The sequence below is a fragment of the Lasiodiplodia theobromae genome (genome assembly GCF_012971845.1).
Source record: "Lasiodiplodia theobromae strain AM2As chromosome Unknown scaffold_52, whole genome shotgun sequence".
Lineage (NCBI taxonomy): Eukaryota > Fungi > Ascomycota > Dothideomycetes > Botryosphaeriales > Botryosphaeriaceae > Lasiodiplodia > Lasiodiplodia theobromae.
The window spans coordinates 122,313-140,902 of record NW_023336533.1 but is presented as its reverse complement, the minus strand read 5'-3'; the positions used below and the strand labels follow the sequence as shown (position 1 = coordinate 140,902).

The following is an 18,590-nucleotide window of genomic DNA, read 5'->3' as shown; positions in this document are numbered from 1 at the left end:
CTCCTCCCTCCAGTCGTGCCCTCTAACCACCTTCTCACTCTCGCGAACTCTCGTCGTCGCTTCGCACGCCCCCTCAGATTCGCGCGACCTCGCCCCACTCGCCTAGCTCACCGAGCTTTGAACTCTTTGCGACATCTCCACCACCCACGCCGACACTCGGTGCGAACACAACATCAAGATGTCCTACTACCCAGGCCAAGGATACCACGGCGGCGGCGGCGGATACGGTGGCCCTCCCCCGCCCCAGAACTATGGGCAAGGCTATCCTCCGCCTCAACAGTACGGACCGTATGTACCGCCCCCACCCCGCCGTTTGTGCCCAAGCTCACAACAACAGCCCCCAAGGTCAATACGGCTATCCGCCTCCAGCACACTCTCCCCAGCCTCCCTACGGCTATGGCACTCCGCCGCCTGGCCAGTACGGCGGCTATCAACAGGTATATCGACATGTCGGCATTCGTGAGGAGCTGTGCTTACGCCCAAAGTAGACGCCTCCGCCGCAGCAAGGATATGGCTATGGCGCGCCCAATGGAGCCCCGCCCCAGCACCAGCAGTATAGCCATCGTGCGTTCAACGGTTACTCAGTATGTTCTCAGAAACGCAAGCTGATCAGTTATAGCCACGGTTAACAAGGCCTCTCAGGGTGGTCATTCGGCGCCTCCTCCTCCCCCACAGCAAGCCCAGGCCTTCGGTCATGGCGCTCCCTCCGGCTATTCTTTCCAATACTCGAACTGCACCGGTCAACGCAAGGCCCTGCTCATTGGCATCAACTACTTCGGGCAGAGGGGCCAGCTGCGCGGATGTATCAATGATGTCAAGAACATGAGCGCCTACCTCAACCAGCACTTTGGCTACAAGCGCGAAGACATGGTTCTTCTCACCGACGATCAACAGAACCCCATGAGCCAGCCGACCAAGGCGAACATCCTGAGGGCCATGCACTGGCTGGTAAAAGATGCGCGCCCCAACGACTCGCTCTTCTTCCACTACTCAGGTACGCTAAACCCCACAATCACGGCTTGGACCACATTCTCACATTTGAATAGGTCACGGTGGCCAGACAAAGGATCTCGATGGTGATGAGGAGGATGGATACGATGAAGTCATTTATCCTGTTGATTTCCGCCAAGCCGGCCACATTGTCGACGACGAAATGCACCGCATCATGGTGCAATCGCTTCAGCCAGGTGTCCGTCTAACAGCCATCTTCGACTCTTGCCACTCCGGTTCCGCTCTGGATCTTCCGTACATCTACTCCACCTCCGGTGTTCTCAAGGAGCCCAACCTTGCCAAGGAAGCCGGTCAAGGTCTTCTTGGCATCGTGTCATCGTACGCGCGCGGAGATTTGGGTGGCATGGCAAGCACCGCCATGGGCTTCCTCAAGAAGGCTACGTCTGGCGATGATACGTACAAGAGGAACCTCAGGACGAAGACAAGCCCGGCAGACGTCATCATGTGGAGTGGAAGCAAGGATACCCAGACTTCGTACGTCGTGGCAAAAACACATTACCCTGCACTCGATGAGAGTAAAGTCAGCAAGCTAACAAATACCCTAGGTCTGATGCGACCATCGGCGGTCAGGCTACTGGTGCCATGAGCTGGGCCTTCATCACCTCTCTCAAGAAGAACCCGCAGCAGAGCTATGTTCAGCTGCTCAACAGCATTCGTGATGAGCTGGAAGGCAAATACTCGCAGAAGCCACAGCTTAGCTGCAGCCATCCGTTGGGTACGTGAAATCCCCGTCTATTTTCTAAAGTCGTTGCTAACATGGTTCTAGACACGAATTTGCTGTATGTGATGTAAAAAAGGTTCGTTGTTATGACAACGGACTAATCGCATGGTTTCCTTAGGTTTGTTATGTGATTACGAGGCAACATTGAACGAGTGATCTGTACATAACGAAAGGACGTTGGTATACCAGAGTTTGCGGTTGGCTGGCGTCGATACTCCGTTCGGGTTCCTATGATATTTTCTTTCCACGCATGGATTATTGGAGTTGGTATGTACTACTTGCAAGTGATATGTTCCTATTTTTGCTGACGCTCAGATAGGAACCTTATGCTTTATCTTGTGAATGACTTAATGACCTATACCTCTTTTCTTTCCGTGTGCGTGCCTCATTCCTGAACAAGAAATGTCAGTGAAAAACGCCTGAACAAACGAGTATTCTATACGTTTTCCCTTGCAAATTGATGCAAACTGTTCATGGCTCGCACTATTTGCTATCGAAACAAATTTTGAGTCAGGTAATTGCCTGGAGTATTGCATTTCCTGGCCGGATGAGTTTTGACTTCAATAGGGCCAGACGGAAAAAGAAATGATGCTCTGACATACCTATGGACCGGCGCCTTATCGAGTCATGATCAGGTAATTATGTGCTATTGGATGTGGGAGTGGTGTGAAACGTTACCATGAGTGCTCAGCTTGCTGCATGTAAGCAAGGCCGAACGCAAAGTTATAAAGCTTCACAATTCCGACCCGCAATCAACGTTCGGCAATGGATCAACGCCTACCGCCTCTACAATGGAAAACAACTTACAGCTCCTGTCGCGGAGGAGTTCCTCGATGCCAGACAATGATCCTATCGGAAAAGAAATATCCAATGTACCTTCCGACAGGTTTGTTCCCCAAGATGATTTCATGTTCAAGAGACTGATGAAGCTAAAGTCCAGCAACTGTTCCTTTTCTCGCCCGCTTGAAGCCGAGCGACTATGTACGGAATCGCAAAAGTTTATTCATCAAGAAGCATTCGGCGCGTGATATCTCGTCCAAAACTCGCTGGTGGCATGATATACTAAACGGATGGCGAGCAGGGCTTTTCGTTGGCCTTATCGCCTCTACCATTGTTCTAGTGGTAAATATCATGTTATTCTCCTTCGGTGCTCTTGCACCCAGTGGTCATCAAACCGGAGTTAGAACAGTCGCGGCAGGTGACAGCACCACCCGAACAAGTCGGCATAGCACATCGCATTCTTGTCAATACTTTGAGTACTGTATTGCTCACTGCAAGCAATTAACGCCTGCAAGTCCTTTGCGCCCCGAGCAGAGTCGAAATCGACATGGCTCATGCACGTGGGAAATGGCTTGACGTCGGTATTACATCTAAGATACATCGGTCGAAGCCGTGCTCTTAACTTCTTGCCCCTTGCAATGTCTTCTCTTCCGCTCCACCTCTTGTAAGTCGCTGCAGCCCCTCTTCTCTTTAGTCAGGATATCACTAATCCCCACTACAGCTACAATTCTGTTGAAGTAACGATGGGGCGGCATTACACAGTGCACTTCATCAACGGAACGGACGACAATCAGCTATTGTATGTGTGGGAAGGCCGCTACTTACCACCCCCAGCCTTGTTTGTCTGATGCTGGGTGATATAATAATAAATTGTCACTTCACTATCCATCAATAAGAGCCGATGGTGTAATGGCTAGCATTAATGCTTCTACGATCACTTAGCCAAACATTCATTGTAAGCTAGTAGACACTCGTTAGCATTAGATTCAGGTTCGATTCCTGATCGGCTCAGCTTTCTTTTTGTCTATTGCTTCCTCTGACTGTTTAACTTTTTGCTGCAACCAACTATGGAGCCGAAGGAACCAACGGAACCCGCCCCTCCAACCCCTTTCTTTCCCCACAAGGCGGCCCGTGATCCACATTAGCCTCAGTTCCAATCAGTCATCTAGCGCAATTTTTTTTATTATGAGTAATTTCAGCTTGGGCGCAACTACTGGGAAAGAGCAACCGGGTTCAGATCAGTCTACACTTCATGGCCATTGTCATTGCCTGCAACTTATGCAAAGTTTTTGTAGTGATCCAGACACCGAGAGCAAATCATCTCATCGTTATCTCACTCAGTTTCTCCTCTTGATCCCCACTATGCCAATTGACAAATATCAGTGGGGGACAAGCTCTACGTCTTTGGATCACGCAGCAAAAATTCGATACCGCCGGCATATTGACCAACGCTTTCCTTGCCAATGTATCTCAAGCAGTCCTCTCCTAGACGTACTTTGCCATCAACCGGCTCTGCACTTCGATGTGCTTTTCTAGAGAATGGAACGAATACGGGACATGGCGAAAGAGTCTTCGAGTCACGTCCCCGGTAGGTGGGCAACGAAAAACATTCTTCCTCTAGCTGCCATACTGCTGGACAATCCCGCTGATGGTCACTTCCGGCTTGCTTCATTGGCTGGCCTCGCAAACGGTATTTCTCAGTCGTATGGAACTTGAAGATGTTGATAGAAAAACACGACAGGCTTCTCGGCTCTCAGTGCCTCGATTCTCTGCGTCGTTCTTCTGGTTTTGGGGATCGTCATCATGGTGCTTGGTTTTCGGAAGATTGCGATACACGTGCCGCCGGCTTTGCATTGCAGCATGATGATTGCTGCAGCATGCCATCCGTCGCCAGACGAAGCCGAGCCGCATTTGAAGAAGGTTCGGTGGGAGCGTTGATCATTATACGTTCACAGGGGAGCCAGTGTCACAACCCGAAGTTGGCAAGGAATATGCGTAGCGTTCAGCAAAGTCTAGTACGTTTGAATCCATCCAGGCTCTTCCTGTAGTCCACTTCAGCGCCTATCTCACAAGTAGAGCAGGCAGGCAGTTTATTTGCAAATGCACTCAAATACATGTAGCTTTTTACCTACATGGATACGTTAGCCTGAGGTACGATAGTCATGTGAATAAGGTTGAAACCGTTTCGCATGTGCTGAAGCCCAGCCTTTTCCCACTTCGGCATGACGCAACCCTTCCAGCCCTGGAGCAAAGATCACCCCTGCTCACGCCCAGCTTCGTTGGAAAGATATCGTGAGACACTTTGGTCTCCCACTTTTGATGTCGACATGCCGGCGTCGCTCCAACAAATGTCAGCTCAGGATGGCATTGCGTCATCGCGCCCAGGGTTTTGCGTGCTCAGCGCACGATAGGCCCGCTCCACCAATGCCCGTCTCCGGCATCGCATAAGAGAAAGCCGGGGCGGTAGCGTCGATAATAAAGGCGGGCATTTTCCCCTCTAATGCAAGACATTGTCCGACGCAACTAAAGCTTAATCAAGCTTATCTCCTTTTGCTTATCTCGCATACTTGGACGACAACAACCATGGCTTCTACAACACATGCGGACGACACTCTTCACGTCGCCATCGCCGGCGCCGGTATCGCGGGCCTGGCGGCTGCCGTTGCGCTCACACGAAACTTCGGCTCGCGCGTCGACGTGCAGCTGTACGACAAGGCCACGGCGCTGCGCGAGATTGGCGCGTCCATCGCCCTGGGCCCGAATGGGCTCCGTACGCTTGAGAAGCTGGGCGTGGAGAATGCGCTGGATGATGATGTTGCGTTTAGGGGCCCGAGTGGGCTGCCAATGATTTATCGGTATGCTTGTCTCTCTCCATGTATATTCTTAATTGGACTTCCGTCTTGGACTCTTTTCTGTCTTTTTCATTCCGGCATTGCAGGGGCTTTGCGCGACGAGCTGTGAACAGAGACTGAGATCTTTTTGTCAGGCACTGGAAGACCAATGAGATTGTATCATACGACGAATTTGTGAATGTGCCCGAGAGACGTCACCAGACAGCGCGGTTCGCGCGGGCACATCTGCATCAGAGCTTGCTGGAGCACGTCGATCCAGCGCGGATCCATCTGGGGAAGAAGATCGTTTCCGTTAAGGAGGAGGCTGGTAATGAGGGGCCTTTGGTGCTGAAGTTTGCAGATGGCTCCGAGACTAAGGCGGATTTTGTGGTGGGCGCAGATGGAATCAACTCTGTAAGTTTTTGCTTTTGTTTGTTTGCTTTGATTGCCGCTGTTGAAGGTTCTTTGCATGAAAGGAGGTAATACGTGGTTATTGGAGCCGTGGTGGACGCCAAAGGTTACGGAAGACCTGGAATTGCTGACGAGTGATAACAGGGCGTGAGGAAGTTCTTTGTTCCTGAGCAGAAGCTGGGCTGGACCACTCAAGTTGCATACAGAGCGGTGTTCGACGCATCGTTGGTGGAAGGAACACCGGACCTACCTGAAGACTCGACACACTGGGTAAGTTCGTGTAGCGTACTCATCGAACACCCACTGACTGCTGAGACAGTGGGGCCCAACCGGCAGCTTCTTCGCGTCAAGACTCGGTATGAAGCCTCCCCACATCACGCCTTCCTACACCGTTCTGACACAGCACCACCATCGCAGGCAAGGGCCAATTCACCACCGTCGGCATCATCTCGCTCGACCCCTCAGACCCAAAGAACGCCGCCATCGTCGACAACGCCCGCTGGGACAACCTCGCCGACATCAACTTCGTCCGCGAGCTGTACAAGGCAAGCAACACCATCACCAATCAAAAAGAACCTCAAACGTTGACAGCTGCTGGAAATCAGGACTGGCACCCCCTCATCCGCACCCTCTTCGCCCGCACCCCGGCGTCCAGCATCCGCGTCTACCCCAACCTCGCCATCACCGCGCCGCTGCCCGCCCACACCTTCCTCGGCGGCCGCGCCGTGCTGATCGGCGACGCCGCGCACCCGCACGGCGGCGCCTTCGCCACGGGCGGCTCGCTGGCCCTCGACGATGCGTACGCGCTGGCGCAGGCGCTGCGGGCCGTCTGGCCGGGGCCGTCGTCCGGAACCGCGGCTACTGCTGCTGCCGGTGGCGGTGGAAAACCTGCGAAGGACCGCTTGGCGCAGGCGACGCGCATCTACGAGAAGGCGAGGAAGCCGCATACGACGAGGCTGTTGACGGTCGTGCATGCGTTGACGGAGAAGAGTAAGGAGCGGTTAAGGCGGAGTGATGGAGGGGTGGAGACGGATGAGGAGCTCAGGAAGAGGATGAAGGCGAGGGCGGAGACGAGTTGGTTGCACGAGCATGATGTGGATGAGGCGGTGAGGAGGGCTGTGGAGGCCGAGCTGGGTGCTGTAGGTGGTGCAGGGAGCGTGGAGGCGAGGTTGTAGGGGGCCTGATGAGGAGAATGCGAATGCGGAATTGATGGGATAGTAGACGGGTTCGGCTATCTCGTGTCCCCGGGTTTCACGGTTTGAACTGTGCCGGAACAGGTTGTTTATGAGGTGCATCTACACGGCAACTTCGGGGAGCTTAGCCTACTGACACGAGTAAGTGTGTCAGGCACGATTCAGGGGCCCGGTTTACATACGTCACAGGTACAGCGAGATACTTGAAACGTGGTCGCGATCAAACGCTGGTGCAATAACAATACGAGAAACGTGCGCCTTGGCAGATGCTCAGCCTAAACATGTCCTTCCCATTACTGTACAAGGAGGTCGAGAATGAGCAGGGATACGCCAGAACGACACGACGACACCATTGGCTGTGCTCGCTACCCGTGTTCGGACGTGTTTCCTTCCTACTTACAAATACATGCGGGGGATGGCTTTACGGTGCTCAAGCCTTGGCCCGGCGCGCACCCAAGCCTCGAAACGACCGTCATGCCAAGACTGGAGTCATGCAACAAGTAGCTGGGGCTACCGTGCACCACCGTGCTATGTAGGGAAGGAAGGAACAGCTTCTCCGTGTCTGGTCAGGCAACCTGAGTCTCGAATCAGGTATTGCTTGCACTACACCGTATTTATCTCACTATTGCAACTCCTTTACATATAAAGCCCTTGCCCTCTACAGCCTCTTCCAACAAGCCACGCTTCATACCCACGTCCAGCCACCTATATACCCCGACCTTTTGAGGCCAATTCTCTCTTTCAAAAAACTTCCAACCTCTCCAAACAAATATAATCATGAAGACTACCGCCGCCCTCGTCATCCTCTCCGCCGCCGCCGCCCAGGCCGCCATCACCTTTGAGCAATTCCCCGCCAAGGGCGTGACCTGCCCCAACAGCGATGCCAGCGGCCAGCTGACCAGCGACACGGCCGCCCTCAAGGCCGCTGCCGAGGCGGCAAAGGACGGCAAGCCGTACGAGCAGTCAGCCTCGAACATCTCATCCGGCGCGTGCTCGTCGCTGAAGCTGCCTTACTTCATCGTAAGTTACATGAGCTGCTAGATCTTGTTACCGGAAAGAGAAAGCTGACCATGGCCCGCAAATGTAGACCACCACCAACCAGGCCAATGGCGAGCCGGCGGCTAACTTGAGCTTTGCCTGGGATGAGGCGAACGAGACCATTTACTACTGCGGCGCGCAAGGGCTGTTCAGCACGAACGGAAGTGGCTACCCGGATAGCTGCGACCAGCTCTGAGGGGATGGATGGCACGAGTATGGTGTTACGAGGAAATGTTGAGTATTAGTGGCTGGAATCAGCATAGTATATACAATGTATGTTTTGTGGCCTTCTATATATTTTGAGTGAAGTAGGGAAAGTGCTCCTTTGTTCTATTCGTCAGTAAAGTCGGCACAGCAGGTCTGATTACTTAACCCGTGATTGTGTTTGAATGAACAATGCATTGTCCTACCTTTACAAGGTTCAGCCTTGATATTTCATTATCACCTGTCAGACAAGAGATTAGTTACAATACAACAAATATCGCATAGTGTTTATCAGATAACTGTGCACGAGATAGGCCAATAAGGCACTCTTAGATAGGAAAAAGCAAAACTCCATTTTAACTAATTTGATCGGCAATGAGGACAATTCGCAACATGCATGTCAGTAAGTATCATCGCGGGAACTCCTTTTCCGCATCAAGCGTATCCCGGGTATTCCAAAAACAGATCGTAGAAGTACATCAAGCTCGTGCGTCTCGTAAGTTCGTAACTCATCTCCAACTCCTTGAAAACTCCCAAGATTTTCCAACTCCAATGAGCGCCAAACAAGAAATGCCAACAAGATGTTGTCAGGGGGGGACATCGCACTGTAGAAGCCACCAACCACCTCTTCAAGCCTCCGCAGCAACAACGCCCTGGAACCCGTCGTTGTTGTCGCCGACCACAAGGATCGCTCCAACAATCATCCTCGCATAGCGGTCGACCTCCATCAGCGTCCTATCCACCATCACCATATCATCCCCCGGCATTCCGCCGGGGGCCAGCATGGCCTCCAGCGCAACCTGCGTGAGGCGCTGCCAGCCCGACACAATGCCGCCAGGCAGCTCGCCCGCGCCGGGCACGTCGATGCCGTAGCGCTCGAGGTAGAGCTCGAACAGCTTAGTCAAGATCAACCTCCGCAGCTCCGTCGCCGTCGTCGTGACGGCAACGTGCCACAAGCCGCCAAACGGCTGGTCCGGCAGCGCCGGGTCCCCCTCAGCGACAGCGCCGAGCTGCCTCACGACACCGAGCGCGGCGATCGGCAGCGCCGAAGCGAAGCGCAGGAAGCGCGGCGAGCCGTAGGTCGGCAGGCGCACGGGCAACAAGCCGGCCTGCTGCTGCGGCGGCGGCGGCGGCGGGAAGTTGTTGATGGCGTCGCTCATGAGGCTGAGCACGCCGCCGCCCGCGCTGTAGATCTGTTCAGCCCGGAAGCGCATCGTCGGCGGCTGGAGGTTGTTGGTGCGGGCGTAGGCGATGGTGATGGATGCGGTGATGTAGGCGGTGCCGAAGCGCGTCATGCGGTGGTTGGCGCGGGCGTAGGCGGCGGCGTTTTCCTGAAGCCAGATGTAGGCGTCTGCCTTGTGGCCGATGTGGGTGCGGCACATGGGGCAGGAGATGGCGTGGGTGGGGGATTGGCGGATCCAGTCCTTGAGGCAGGCCGTGCAGAAGGTGTGGGTGCAGGCTTGCAAGGTGATGGGGTCGGCGCAGGAGTTGTTCTCGTTGGGCTCCGCGTCAGTGAGGAGGTCGGCGAAGGGGAGGAGACAGATCGGGCAGTCGATCTTGTCCTCGTCCCGAAGCTTCTGGAGGGTGGCTGCCGTGGCAGGCTCCGTGGCAGCGTCCGGGCAGAGCTGCTGGATCGTGGCCATGTTGTTTGGTCTTTTTTTAAGGAATGAATGAAGGGAAGAGATAGCCAAAAGAATGGACTGGTAGGTATGAGAATCCCGGAGGCAGTGGACTTGATAGCGGTGCTAGCAGCAGGATGCTCGAGGTTGTGAGAGTCGTCTGGCGAAAAAGTAAAACTCGTCCATAACTGCGAGGTCTTAAATAGAAGAGGGAGAGAGAAGACAATGTATCTGTTTGTGAATGAAGTGTTGTAACTTGGGAAGTGTTTACCCAGACAATGTAATCACTTTCGTGGTGAATGCAGTTCGAGACTGTAGGGCCTCCGACAGCTTACAAGCTCCATCTCAGGTCAGATTCTGCCGAGACTGCCACTTTCAACCTCGAGCATACTTGCAGCTTCTCGGAAAGTGCCCATGACACCATGTTGTTCCAATCTCTATCTCGTATATATGGTACAGATGTAGTGTATAATACTATACTCACTACTAATTTAGTATACTGAATAGAAAGACCATTGCGAGCCAATAGGCTTCACATAATTTCCTGATAAATTTGGGCATGATGATTGATGGTGCATGTACCTGCTGATGGCAGAGGTTATATACACTGCCTGGCGGTTGATTGAAAAACAACAAGCCAGAAGCACACAGCAAACAGCAAACGGGAAGAGAAATTGGTTAATCTCGCTCATTTACTGCACACCCAGGACACTCATGCCTCAGGGTATGATGTTTCAAAGATCTGCTCATACATAGCGTCGGTAATTTCAGCCCACTTCTGTTCATCGCGTCCCTTGAGAAGACCGATTGTCACCTGAAAAAATATCACAAGATCCCCCCACACTTTCTTCTGTTGTAAAGAATGCGCAAACTCCTGGTACTCACGCTCGCTCATCAGCTTACAGTCGTCCGCCGAGAAGCCCCTGCTATCCTCCAAGTTCTTGCGGAATAGAGAAATGGCCATACAGGACTTGATAATGTTGATCAACGCATCCATCCTGACCAAGGACCTCTCTGGCTCAAAAGGACAGGGGCGAACGAGAGTTGCCTCCACCCAATCAAGCACTTTGGGATAGATGCAGATCCAAGCCGTGAGCAGCTCGTTGAGAGCTATGTGGCAAAAGGTTTGGTCGTCGAAGTCGTGCAAGACCTCGCGCAAATGGTATATGCTGATCATGGCGACCCCGCTGACGAATCGGAAACGCGCCCGGTCGAAAGGGGTGTAACGGTGGTGACGGTCCTCAGGGGTAATAATGCCATCTTCCTTGGTCTCTCGCAATTCCTCAATTTTTTCCCATGCACAAAATGGCCGCCTTTGTGATGCTATTGCTTTGTTGAAGAAGCTCAGAGCCAGCCGAACCGAGAAGCGGTAGTGGTATGTTTTCGTTTTTATAACCTCGGTGCGGCAAATAGGGCAGGGGGTGGCCAGTTTCTTGGGCTCCTCGTGGTAGCATGCAGCCATCCAGTTTATAATGCAGGCTTTGCAGAATGTATGGCCGCAATGCGTGGTGAGGGGTTCCCTGTGCCAGTTTTTCTCCTCTCTCCCGTCGGACATTCTGCTGATACGAGGCATGGGCTTTCCATTACCTAGGTGTGCAGGCATTTGCACGCTGGGCGCAACTATCGGCGGCTCGAAATTCTTAACTCCTTGGAGGGGTATGTAGCATATGGGACAATTCGTTTCGTTTCGTTCGATAAGTCGTATTATCGTAGATTCAGAGGTGGTCCGAACGACGCCGAAATAGACGCTTTTGAAGGGTTCCATCGTAAGAGTGACCAGTGCGTCGTAACATAGGAAATGGAGGAAGATTTAATGAAGCGAAATGCGGAAGGCATGCTTCTCTATATTATTGCATTGTCGTAGTCAAAACTTTCACGATCTCATTTTCACCATGGGTCAGGCAGATCAAAAGTTTTAAATCTGTGGTTGCCTTCCCTCGATTCTTTTACCTTGGTTCTCTCAGTATTTCCTGTGAAGGCTATTGAATAGTCTGTGTTGTAATTCCCATCCATATCTGGCCGGCAGATCAGACACCGGAACGCCTCTGCTTTCTCCGTCCCGTCGCGAAACCATTTCACAACACACGAGAAGCGGACTGTATCCACATTCAGCAATCTTGATGAAGGAATGGTACTTATTGATTGCTGATAGAGTTGTGTCGCACTGTTGGCGACTGGTTTGGTGTAGACTGACTGGGCTATGGAATTTGCTGTTTGATTCTTCTTTGAGTTTCGCGGGGTCTAGATTCGTACAGTTGTGGGGAGACTTCGAGGAGAGGGGGGCTTTCATATTGCTGGCGGGATTGCTTTCATCGATGAGGATGCTCATGGAGGCAGTTTCTTTGGTGAAGGGATCCTTTGTTATACAGTTAAAAGTCACGTGCAAAGTACCGGACAAGGGCATCACTGAAGTATGAGAAAAGACTCATATTTGGTGTCCGCACGTCAATGCTTGGCCAGCCGCTTATACTTTTAAGTGACAGCAGGTCACGGTGGCCAAACACCTTATGCAGACGGCTACCTAATAAAGCACAGAAATCCAACTTCAACTCTTGGGGTATCCAACAAAACAAACAAATAGACAAACAACAGCTCAAAACACCGACCAGTTACTCCGATAGCTCCATGAGGTCGATTTCTTCATCGTCCTCCTCATACTCCTCCTCGACCTCCTCCTCCTTTTCAGGCTCAAAATCCCCGTCTTCCTCGTCGTCTTCATCATCCTCGTCTTCCCACTCATAATCCCTCATCTCCTCATCCTCCTCTATCCTCTCCCCCTCTACCCTCTCCTCATCTCCCTCAATCTCCTCCTCTCTCCCACCGGCCTCAGCCACCCCGAATATATCTTCGCTAATAAAGGCCAAGATATCTCCTCTGTCTTCTTCTTCTTCTCCTCCTCCCGCCCTCACTCCCTCGACCATAAAATCCCCCAGCTCTTCGAGATCATCAACGTCGACCTCGACGTCGCTGAGCGTGTCATTGGCGACGGCGGTTTGGGGATAGCACGGCTGGCGGCACATGGGGCAGGGCGGGGCGAGACCCTGATGGTGGCCGTTCAGGTGGGCCATGATGCACACGCGGCAGAAGACGTGTCCGCACAGTGCGAGTTTGACGGGAGGACGGCAGGGCACGGCCTGCTCCATTGGTGCTGTGGTGGTGGTGGTGGTGGTGGTGGTGGTGGTGGTGGTGGTGGTCTCCTTGTTGGCTGGAGACGGAGAAAATTCGAAATAGCAGATGCTGCAGTCGATGATCTCGTTGCCGTTGTTGTGGAGATCGGCGGGCGTGGCGGGGACGATATACGCCGCGAGGTGGTTGGGCACGCTCCGGGCGAAGTCGTGTTCGTTGTTCATTTTTCTGTGTAGTGCGAGTTGTCTGGTGCTGATTTAAAATGTATGCGAGTCGTTGTAAGATATGGAGGACACGCTGGGAGGCTGTGGTGGATGTGGTGGATGTGGTGGTTGTGGTGGTTGTTGCAGTGGTTGTCGAGAGTTATGCAGAAAGTCGAGTCTTCAGGAGAAAATTTGCATCAGAGCGAACTAGGACGCGGAAAATCTCAAGCAGCAGGAAGGTGCAGGCTGGGGAGGGAAAGAGCCTCTGAATTGATTCGCTTCTATCTCAGGGTCCGTACCACTGGTCGACTTCTGACCGAGCCGGCAGCGACGTAATGCAACCTGTCCTCCACTTTATCACCTCATGCGGTGCCTGGCTAATAGCGCAACGCGATACGGTAGCTATTTAGTATCGGCGAGAGTCATACCCCGGTGCCAGAGTTGCTCTTCGATGACCTTGCCAATGACGGTCTTCGTGAAGGCTGTGTGTGATTCAATGTCTTTTTCGATCGCGGACGGAAACTTCTTCAGAAATGCCTCAGCCAATCGGTCGAATGCAGCCTTTGGATCGACAGCATCCTTGTTTCTGTGGATGATATCGCGACCCCGGATTCGTTTGCGGGCCTCGAACAAGAGAACGGCTGTGGGATCCAAGGTCCTGAAGATTTGTGCAGTCATTGCTCCAGAAATCCAATTCATCCTCCGACCTTCAGCAAGTACGTTTAAGAAAGAAACAGCCAGGGACGGCGTCTTTGATGTTTCGAACTGTAATACGGAAGCTTCGTAGAGTGCCGTGTAAGCCTCAGTGGCTTTACGGTTCCATCTGACTGGCTGCCGGCAGTATGCGCACAAGAGCTGCCTCCGTCGCTGTGCTTTGAAATCTCCAAGGAGACACGTGGCGCCGAAGATGTGACCGCATTGCAAGGTCACCGGCTGTCCCAGACACGTCGGCGTCTCGGCAAGCATCCGAGCCAGCTCCTGGAAGGTGGGTTCATCATTCTTTTTCTTAGGACCGAAAATGCGTCGCATGGCTTTCAATATCCTCGTCCTCCGTCTGACGGTCTTCTCGACGTTCTTGTTTGTGGATAGGATCATCTTTATCATGTCGCAGCGACGGTCCAGTGGGTTGCTGCTGGATGCATCCGGAACCAAGCTCAAGTCATAATCCATGCGGCAAATTGGACAAGAATGGTCGTTCCGTCGTTCCAGTTCTTGACGCGTAGTCAAGGATATGAAAGGCATATGGCTGTAAGAATAGCAGGGACGCGATGGCAACGGGGAATGATCTAGAGCTGATATGAGCATGAAGCATTTTATTTGATTATCAAGTGAACATACTATTGAGCTCAGCATCTTGAGGGCTACAGTGAAGACTGGCCATTTTGACAGACTTGACCGAAGGAGGGGGTTAGAGGGGAGACCGGGTATTTATCCATCCAACAGGAATTTTGCAACGTATCTACGAGAGAAAAATTGTTGCGCGATTATCGCTTGAACCCGCAATGTGCCTGCGGCTACCATGGTTCAGCCAGGGTCCTTCCCATAATATTTCGAGACCCTGGAGAAAAAGCTGCATTAAGGACGCTAAAAGGGAATCAACGGTAGAACGGGGTACCAATCAGTTCGTGTATACGTGGGCCTTGTCCCGTCCTGCAAACATGCAAACATGAAATTTTTGTAGACGTACATTATATGCCGACCAGTAGGTAATTATCGTACTGTTCTAGATCATACGAGAAGCGAGTCAAGAGGCAGTACTCTGTAGTTGCGGAAAGCCAGAAGAAGCGAAGCTACGTCATGCGCCTCCACGCCCCACGTCTTTTCCTTCAATACCCGCTCCGCCAGCTGGAGCTTGCAACCTCTAGGACATAGCATGCCATCATTTCCTCTCAAAGAAGAATACACACGCACACAAGTCCACTCATCCTGTTGCCCGACATGCCTGGGACCAGCCTTTTCCCCGTCGTTTGCACCGCCGAAGTCCCTACCTCCGTGCGCATCACTCTCCCCTTCAAAATGTGCAGCGCCGCTGACCAGAAAAAAACCAAAGGTCATCGACAAGCTTTTGAGCGAAGCCCACGCCGCAAGCGAGCGGCTGGTGCCCGGTAGCGAACCCTGCCTCGCCGTCATCACCACCACCGCCGCTGCCGCCGACGGCGCCTTGCTCCTCCCATCCAGCCCATCGCAGCCGCCGCTCGAGCCCTTCGCATCGGCTTTCCTTGGCCAGCCCGTCGAAGCCGTCGCGCAGCGCCTCAGCAGCACAGACGCGTCCTTCTTCGCCGTGCTTGACGAGCGCTCCGCCGCCGACGAAACGGCGCTGGTCGTCGTCGCCAGCAGAGGAACCGGCGGCGGCGTTCAGGACGTCCGCGTTACCTTCGACGAGGTGCAGCGCCTGCTCACGGCTCTGGACGTCGGGTCGCTCGGGATCGAGGAGGTCCGGTCCATTGCGGAATCGAATGGTCGCGTCTATGGGCCTGCTCGTGAGAGTGCGCAGAAGGGCCAGCCGGCTCCGAGGAAGAGGCTCGGGGCGTGATTGGTTCATCTGCCTTGTCAGGGGCTTGTAGCAAAAAGTTGTGTGGAAAAGAGGCATCTTCTTGGCGCTGGCTACAGAACCTTCTCAGAAGAAAATTGTATTAACTCTACCGTGGATCTTAGAGCCTTAAGTGGATGTTCTGCTGAATCTGTCCAAAATCCGGAAACCCCACATCCCATTTGCTCCTCCCATTACATCCACCTGACAACGTGACACGCATCCTCTAGAAGCTTCTAAGCTCTCTGTATCCATTATCTTAGCCGTTACAGTTCGTATCCTCATGCCCATGACAAAATGACTTCCACACAGCACCGTCCCGCCCTGGAATGTATTGTGTCAGCAACGTCCATCTGAGCCGTCTCCCGGTCTGCCACCCAGAAGGCCTTACACACTTGCCTCATGCTCTTCGACATGATGGTACATTGTTACTTCGACATCTTTGCACTGGATTGTTCCATATTCACATCTCCACTTCCATGTCACCCTTCTTGTCGATATTGAGGGAGTACAAAGCTGAGTCGGTTACGCCGGCTGCAAACTCCTCCGCGTCGTTGTTCCTGACGGCCTGCATCATACGCAACATCGAATCCACAAGCACCGGATCAGTCTTGGCAACACCCAAGCTTCCGTACATGAACTCCCACCACTCCGCCCATTTGTTTGCAAGCTCAGTGGTCGGAGCGATTCGCGTGAATGTTGTTCCGCCGAGGCTGGGAGTCTCTGAGCAGGAGCTGGTTGTGGACATGACCAAGGTGCTTGTTCCCGCTGTGGTGCTGTCAGAGGTTGCGGCACCGCCTTCGGACTCGACTTCAGCTACATGGAAAAGGGCTTTGTCGGTGTTAGCTGGTACGGACCTCTGGGGGTTTGGGTCGGGCTTGACCCGCTTTGGGTCTCGACCTTTGCCAATGTCCGCCTGCTGCTCGCTGTCCGCCGACCTTCTCCTCTTCTCATGCTTCGCCAAGTCCGCCTTCTCGTCAGCGCTGCCGGTATTGTCCGTGGTGTCCTTGATGATGACACCCCAATCCTTCCACTTCTCTTCCACATCCGCCGAGTAGCCCAGACTGCTTGTGAACGCCCGACCTTCCAATACAGGTACCGAGTTGGCAGCTTGCACGATTTCGTCCAAGCTGGCTGCCCTGTGCATCGGAATGAACAACCTCAGGCGCTCCGCACGCGACAGCGAACGCATGCGGCTGATGCGCTTTTGCGCCTCGACGTCGGCAACACGCCAGACGTCTGGAGTTTGGACCTGGAAGAGCAGCACTTCTGGGGGGTGGTGTACCATGAAGACGAGCTCCTTAAAGCCATCGCTCCCAAAACTGTCCAGCTGACTGATGATGAATTCTGGCGTTTGGCTGAGTTTGGAAGGTTGCTGCTTGTAATTGATGGCGCGGTGATGGGAACGTGTGACGATGGGTCCGAGGTATTGCGCGCGGAAATTAGCCGTTATACCGAAGGACTGTTCTGCGTTGTCGAGAGGAACGTGGAGGTTGAGACAAATGTGGTGGACGGAGCCTTCGTCACGATCGCGGCTGAAGGATACAGAGAGGTAGCTGGGGCGCCCTTTGCGACAGTGTCCCAGATGTTGACTCAGGCCGGTGTCTGGGTCATTCCATAATGCTATGGTGGATATGGGCCCAGGCGAGATAACCATGTCCATGGTCGTTTGATGTCAAGCAGAGTCGCACGGCTGGAATGCCGCGTCTGGGCAAAGACGTGGTAGCTGAGGGGAAAAAGCGAGACTGTCTGTTCGAGAGCGTTGGCAAGCTCAGTGGCGGGGTTTGCAGAGGTTGGTGGTGCGGGAGATAGCGAAAGACAGAGAGGGCAAGAGCGAGGAAGGCACGTCCGTCCGACACCTGGAGAGCCCAAAATCCACTAACCAGATCTAGAAACACAAACGCACTCAAACTCATCAAAATTCGAGAAACTGGGAAGGATTTCAATTCTAATGCAGGTGATGTAGACTCAAACAAGGCAAGCGGCTTGCTGCAGGCGGGTCAAACACGCGCCGTTGGAAGCAAACCCAGAAGACGACCCTACGAAATAACCCCGCAAAGCGCGGGAATCTATCGCCACAGCAAAGCAGAGTTGACACCAAAGTGATGAGAATATGAATGGAGGATGCTTCGCGCATTGATGGGGCGACGGAGCATCCAAAAGCCCTGCATGTTAGCCAGCGGTATGGATATGCCACCATACTGTTGATGAGCACTCCCTGACTACTGGTGCTCATCCGCATTTGCCAAGATTCTTAGTTTCGGTGTCCATAGTCATCTTCTGGTCCGTATAGCTATCCTCGACTTCCATCGTGTCGCAGAGATCATTCGAGAGCTCGGTAGGCGACTGCGACACTTCAGACTCGGATCCAGGCTGAAGTTCGGGCATGAGAGCGTCATGCATCTCAGTATCATCCGTGGACGTAGTTTCGTAGCCATCCGTGTGAGTAGCTGCACTAGCGGGCTGTGCCAACTGACGCAAGGTTTCCTCATAGCGTTGAGCGAGGGAGATCGAGGCGGGCCAATTTGGGTATGTCTTCTCATACAGGTCTAGGAAGTCGATGGCCTTCTTTCTGGTGCGCGGCCAAGGAAGCGTCGTGCTGTTCACCCTGTCCTTCGGCATCTTTTCCAGCAAACGCGCAATGAACAGCGACTGCGGGTCAGCTTGCTCCGGCCGACATTCTGTGAAGTGAGGCAGGAGCTTGTGGCGAGTAGTAGGCGGGCCCATGTCGGAGGGTGCCATGGTGGTTAGGGTTCCGAAATTTGGTGTGGAAGTGCGAAGGTGGCCGAGGCGAAAGCGACGCGAAGAAACAAGAAAGAGGTGCGCTCTTACCAGGTGGGCCAGCCGCACTCTTCCCGGTTAGGAAGTCATGAGTGATTGGGGAAGTTCCATCATTACACACGGTCTAGAACTTGACTTCTGA

At 53.3% G+C, this 18,590-nt stretch overlaps 9 protein-coding genes across 9 annotated transcripts; 4 read left to right on the top strand and 5 right to left on the bottom strand.

The window, feature by feature from the left end:
- Nucleotides 1–178: 178 nt before the first annotated feature.
- LTHEOB_11726 (Peptidase C14 caspase catalytic) lies at nt 179–1,863 on the top strand (the record flags this gene model as incomplete). Its single annotated transcript, XM_035508514.1, has 8 exons — nt 179–288; nt 338–437; nt 489–564; nt 620–994; nt 1,047–1,485; nt 1,557–1,726; nt 1,778–1,790; nt 1,851–1,863. The coding sequence occupies 8 exons, from the start codon at nt 179–181 to the stop codon at nt 1,861–1,863; spliced, it is 1,296 nt and encodes a 431-aa protein (XP_035365718.1).
- Nucleotides 1,864–5,095: 3,232 nt separating this feature from the next.
- On the top strand, nt 5,096–6,929 carry LTHEOB_11725 (Salicylate variant; the record flags this gene model as incomplete). Its single annotated transcript, XM_035508513.1, has 5 exons — nt 5,096–5,367; nt 5,499–5,757; nt 5,899–6,024; nt 6,074–6,110; nt 6,172–6,929. The coding sequence occupies 5 exons, from the start codon at nt 5,096–5,098 to the stop codon at nt 6,927–6,929; spliced, it is 1,452 nt and encodes a 483-aa protein (XP_035365717.1).
- Nucleotides 6,930–7,724: 795 nt separating this feature from the next.
- On the top strand, nt 7,725–8,181 carry LTHEOB_11724 (uncharacterized protein; the record flags this gene model as incomplete). The annotated part of the gene is made up of 2 exons (XM_035508512.1): nt 7,725–7,967; nt 8,035–8,181. 2 exons carry the CDS (start codon nt 7,725–7,727, stop codon nt 8,179–8,181), a joined length of 390 nt encoding a protein of 129 aa, XP_035365716.1.
- Nucleotides 8,182–8,818: 637 nt separating this feature from the next.
- On the bottom strand, nt 8,819–9,832 carry LTHEOB_11723 (Peroxisome biosynthesis protein (Peroxin-10); the record flags this gene model as incomplete). The annotated part of the gene is made up of 1 exon (XM_035508511.1): nt 8,819–9,832. One exon carries the CDS (start codon nt 9,830–9,832, stop codon nt 8,819–8,821), a length of 1,014 nt encoding a protein of 337 aa, XP_035365715.1.
- A 688-nt stretch (nt 9,833–10,520) lies between these two features.
- On the bottom strand, nt 10,521–10,985 carry LTHEOB_11722 (Glutamyl-tRNA reductase 1; the record flags this gene model as incomplete). Its single annotated transcript, XM_035508510.1, has 1 exon — nt 10,521–10,985. The coding sequence occupies one exon, from the start codon at nt 10,983–10,985 to the stop codon at nt 10,521–10,523; it is 465 nt and encodes a 154-aa protein (XP_035365714.1).
- Nucleotides 10,986–12,417: 1,432 nt separating this feature from the next.
- On the bottom strand, nt 12,418–13,158 carry LTHEOB_11721 (Midasin; the record flags this gene model as incomplete). Its single annotated transcript, XM_035508509.1, has 1 exon — nt 12,418–13,158. The coding sequence occupies one exon, from the start codon at nt 13,156–13,158 to the stop codon at nt 12,418–12,420; it is 741 nt and encodes a 246-aa protein (XP_035365713.1).
- Nucleotides 13,159–15,075: 1,917 nt separating this feature from the next.
- LTHEOB_11720 (uncharacterized protein) lies at nt 15,076–15,670 on the top strand (the record flags this gene model as incomplete). Its single annotated transcript, XM_035508508.1, has 2 exons — nt 15,076–15,129; nt 15,188–15,670. The coding sequence occupies 2 exons, from the start codon at nt 15,076–15,078 to the stop codon at nt 15,668–15,670; spliced, it is 537 nt and encodes a 178-aa protein (XP_035365712.1).
- A 460-nt stretch (nt 15,671–16,130) lies between these two features.
- On the bottom strand, nt 16,131–17,330 carry LTHEOB_11719 (CHS4 chitin synthase CHS-4; the record flags this gene model as incomplete). Its single annotated transcript, XM_035508506.1, has 1 exon — nt 16,131–17,330. The coding sequence occupies one exon, from the start codon at nt 17,328–17,330 to the stop codon at nt 16,131–16,133; it is 1,200 nt and encodes a 399-aa protein (XP_035365711.1).
- A 569-nt stretch (nt 17,331–17,899) lies between these two features.
- Nucleotides 17,900–18,409, bottom strand: LTHEOB_11718 (uncharacterized protein; the record flags this gene model as incomplete). Its single annotated transcript, XM_035508505.1, has 1 exon — nt 17,900–18,409. One exon carries the CDS (start codon nt 18,407–18,409, stop codon nt 17,900–17,902), a length of 510 nt encoding a protein of 169 aa, XP_035365710.1.
- Nucleotides 18,410–18,590: the final 181 nt, after the last annotated feature.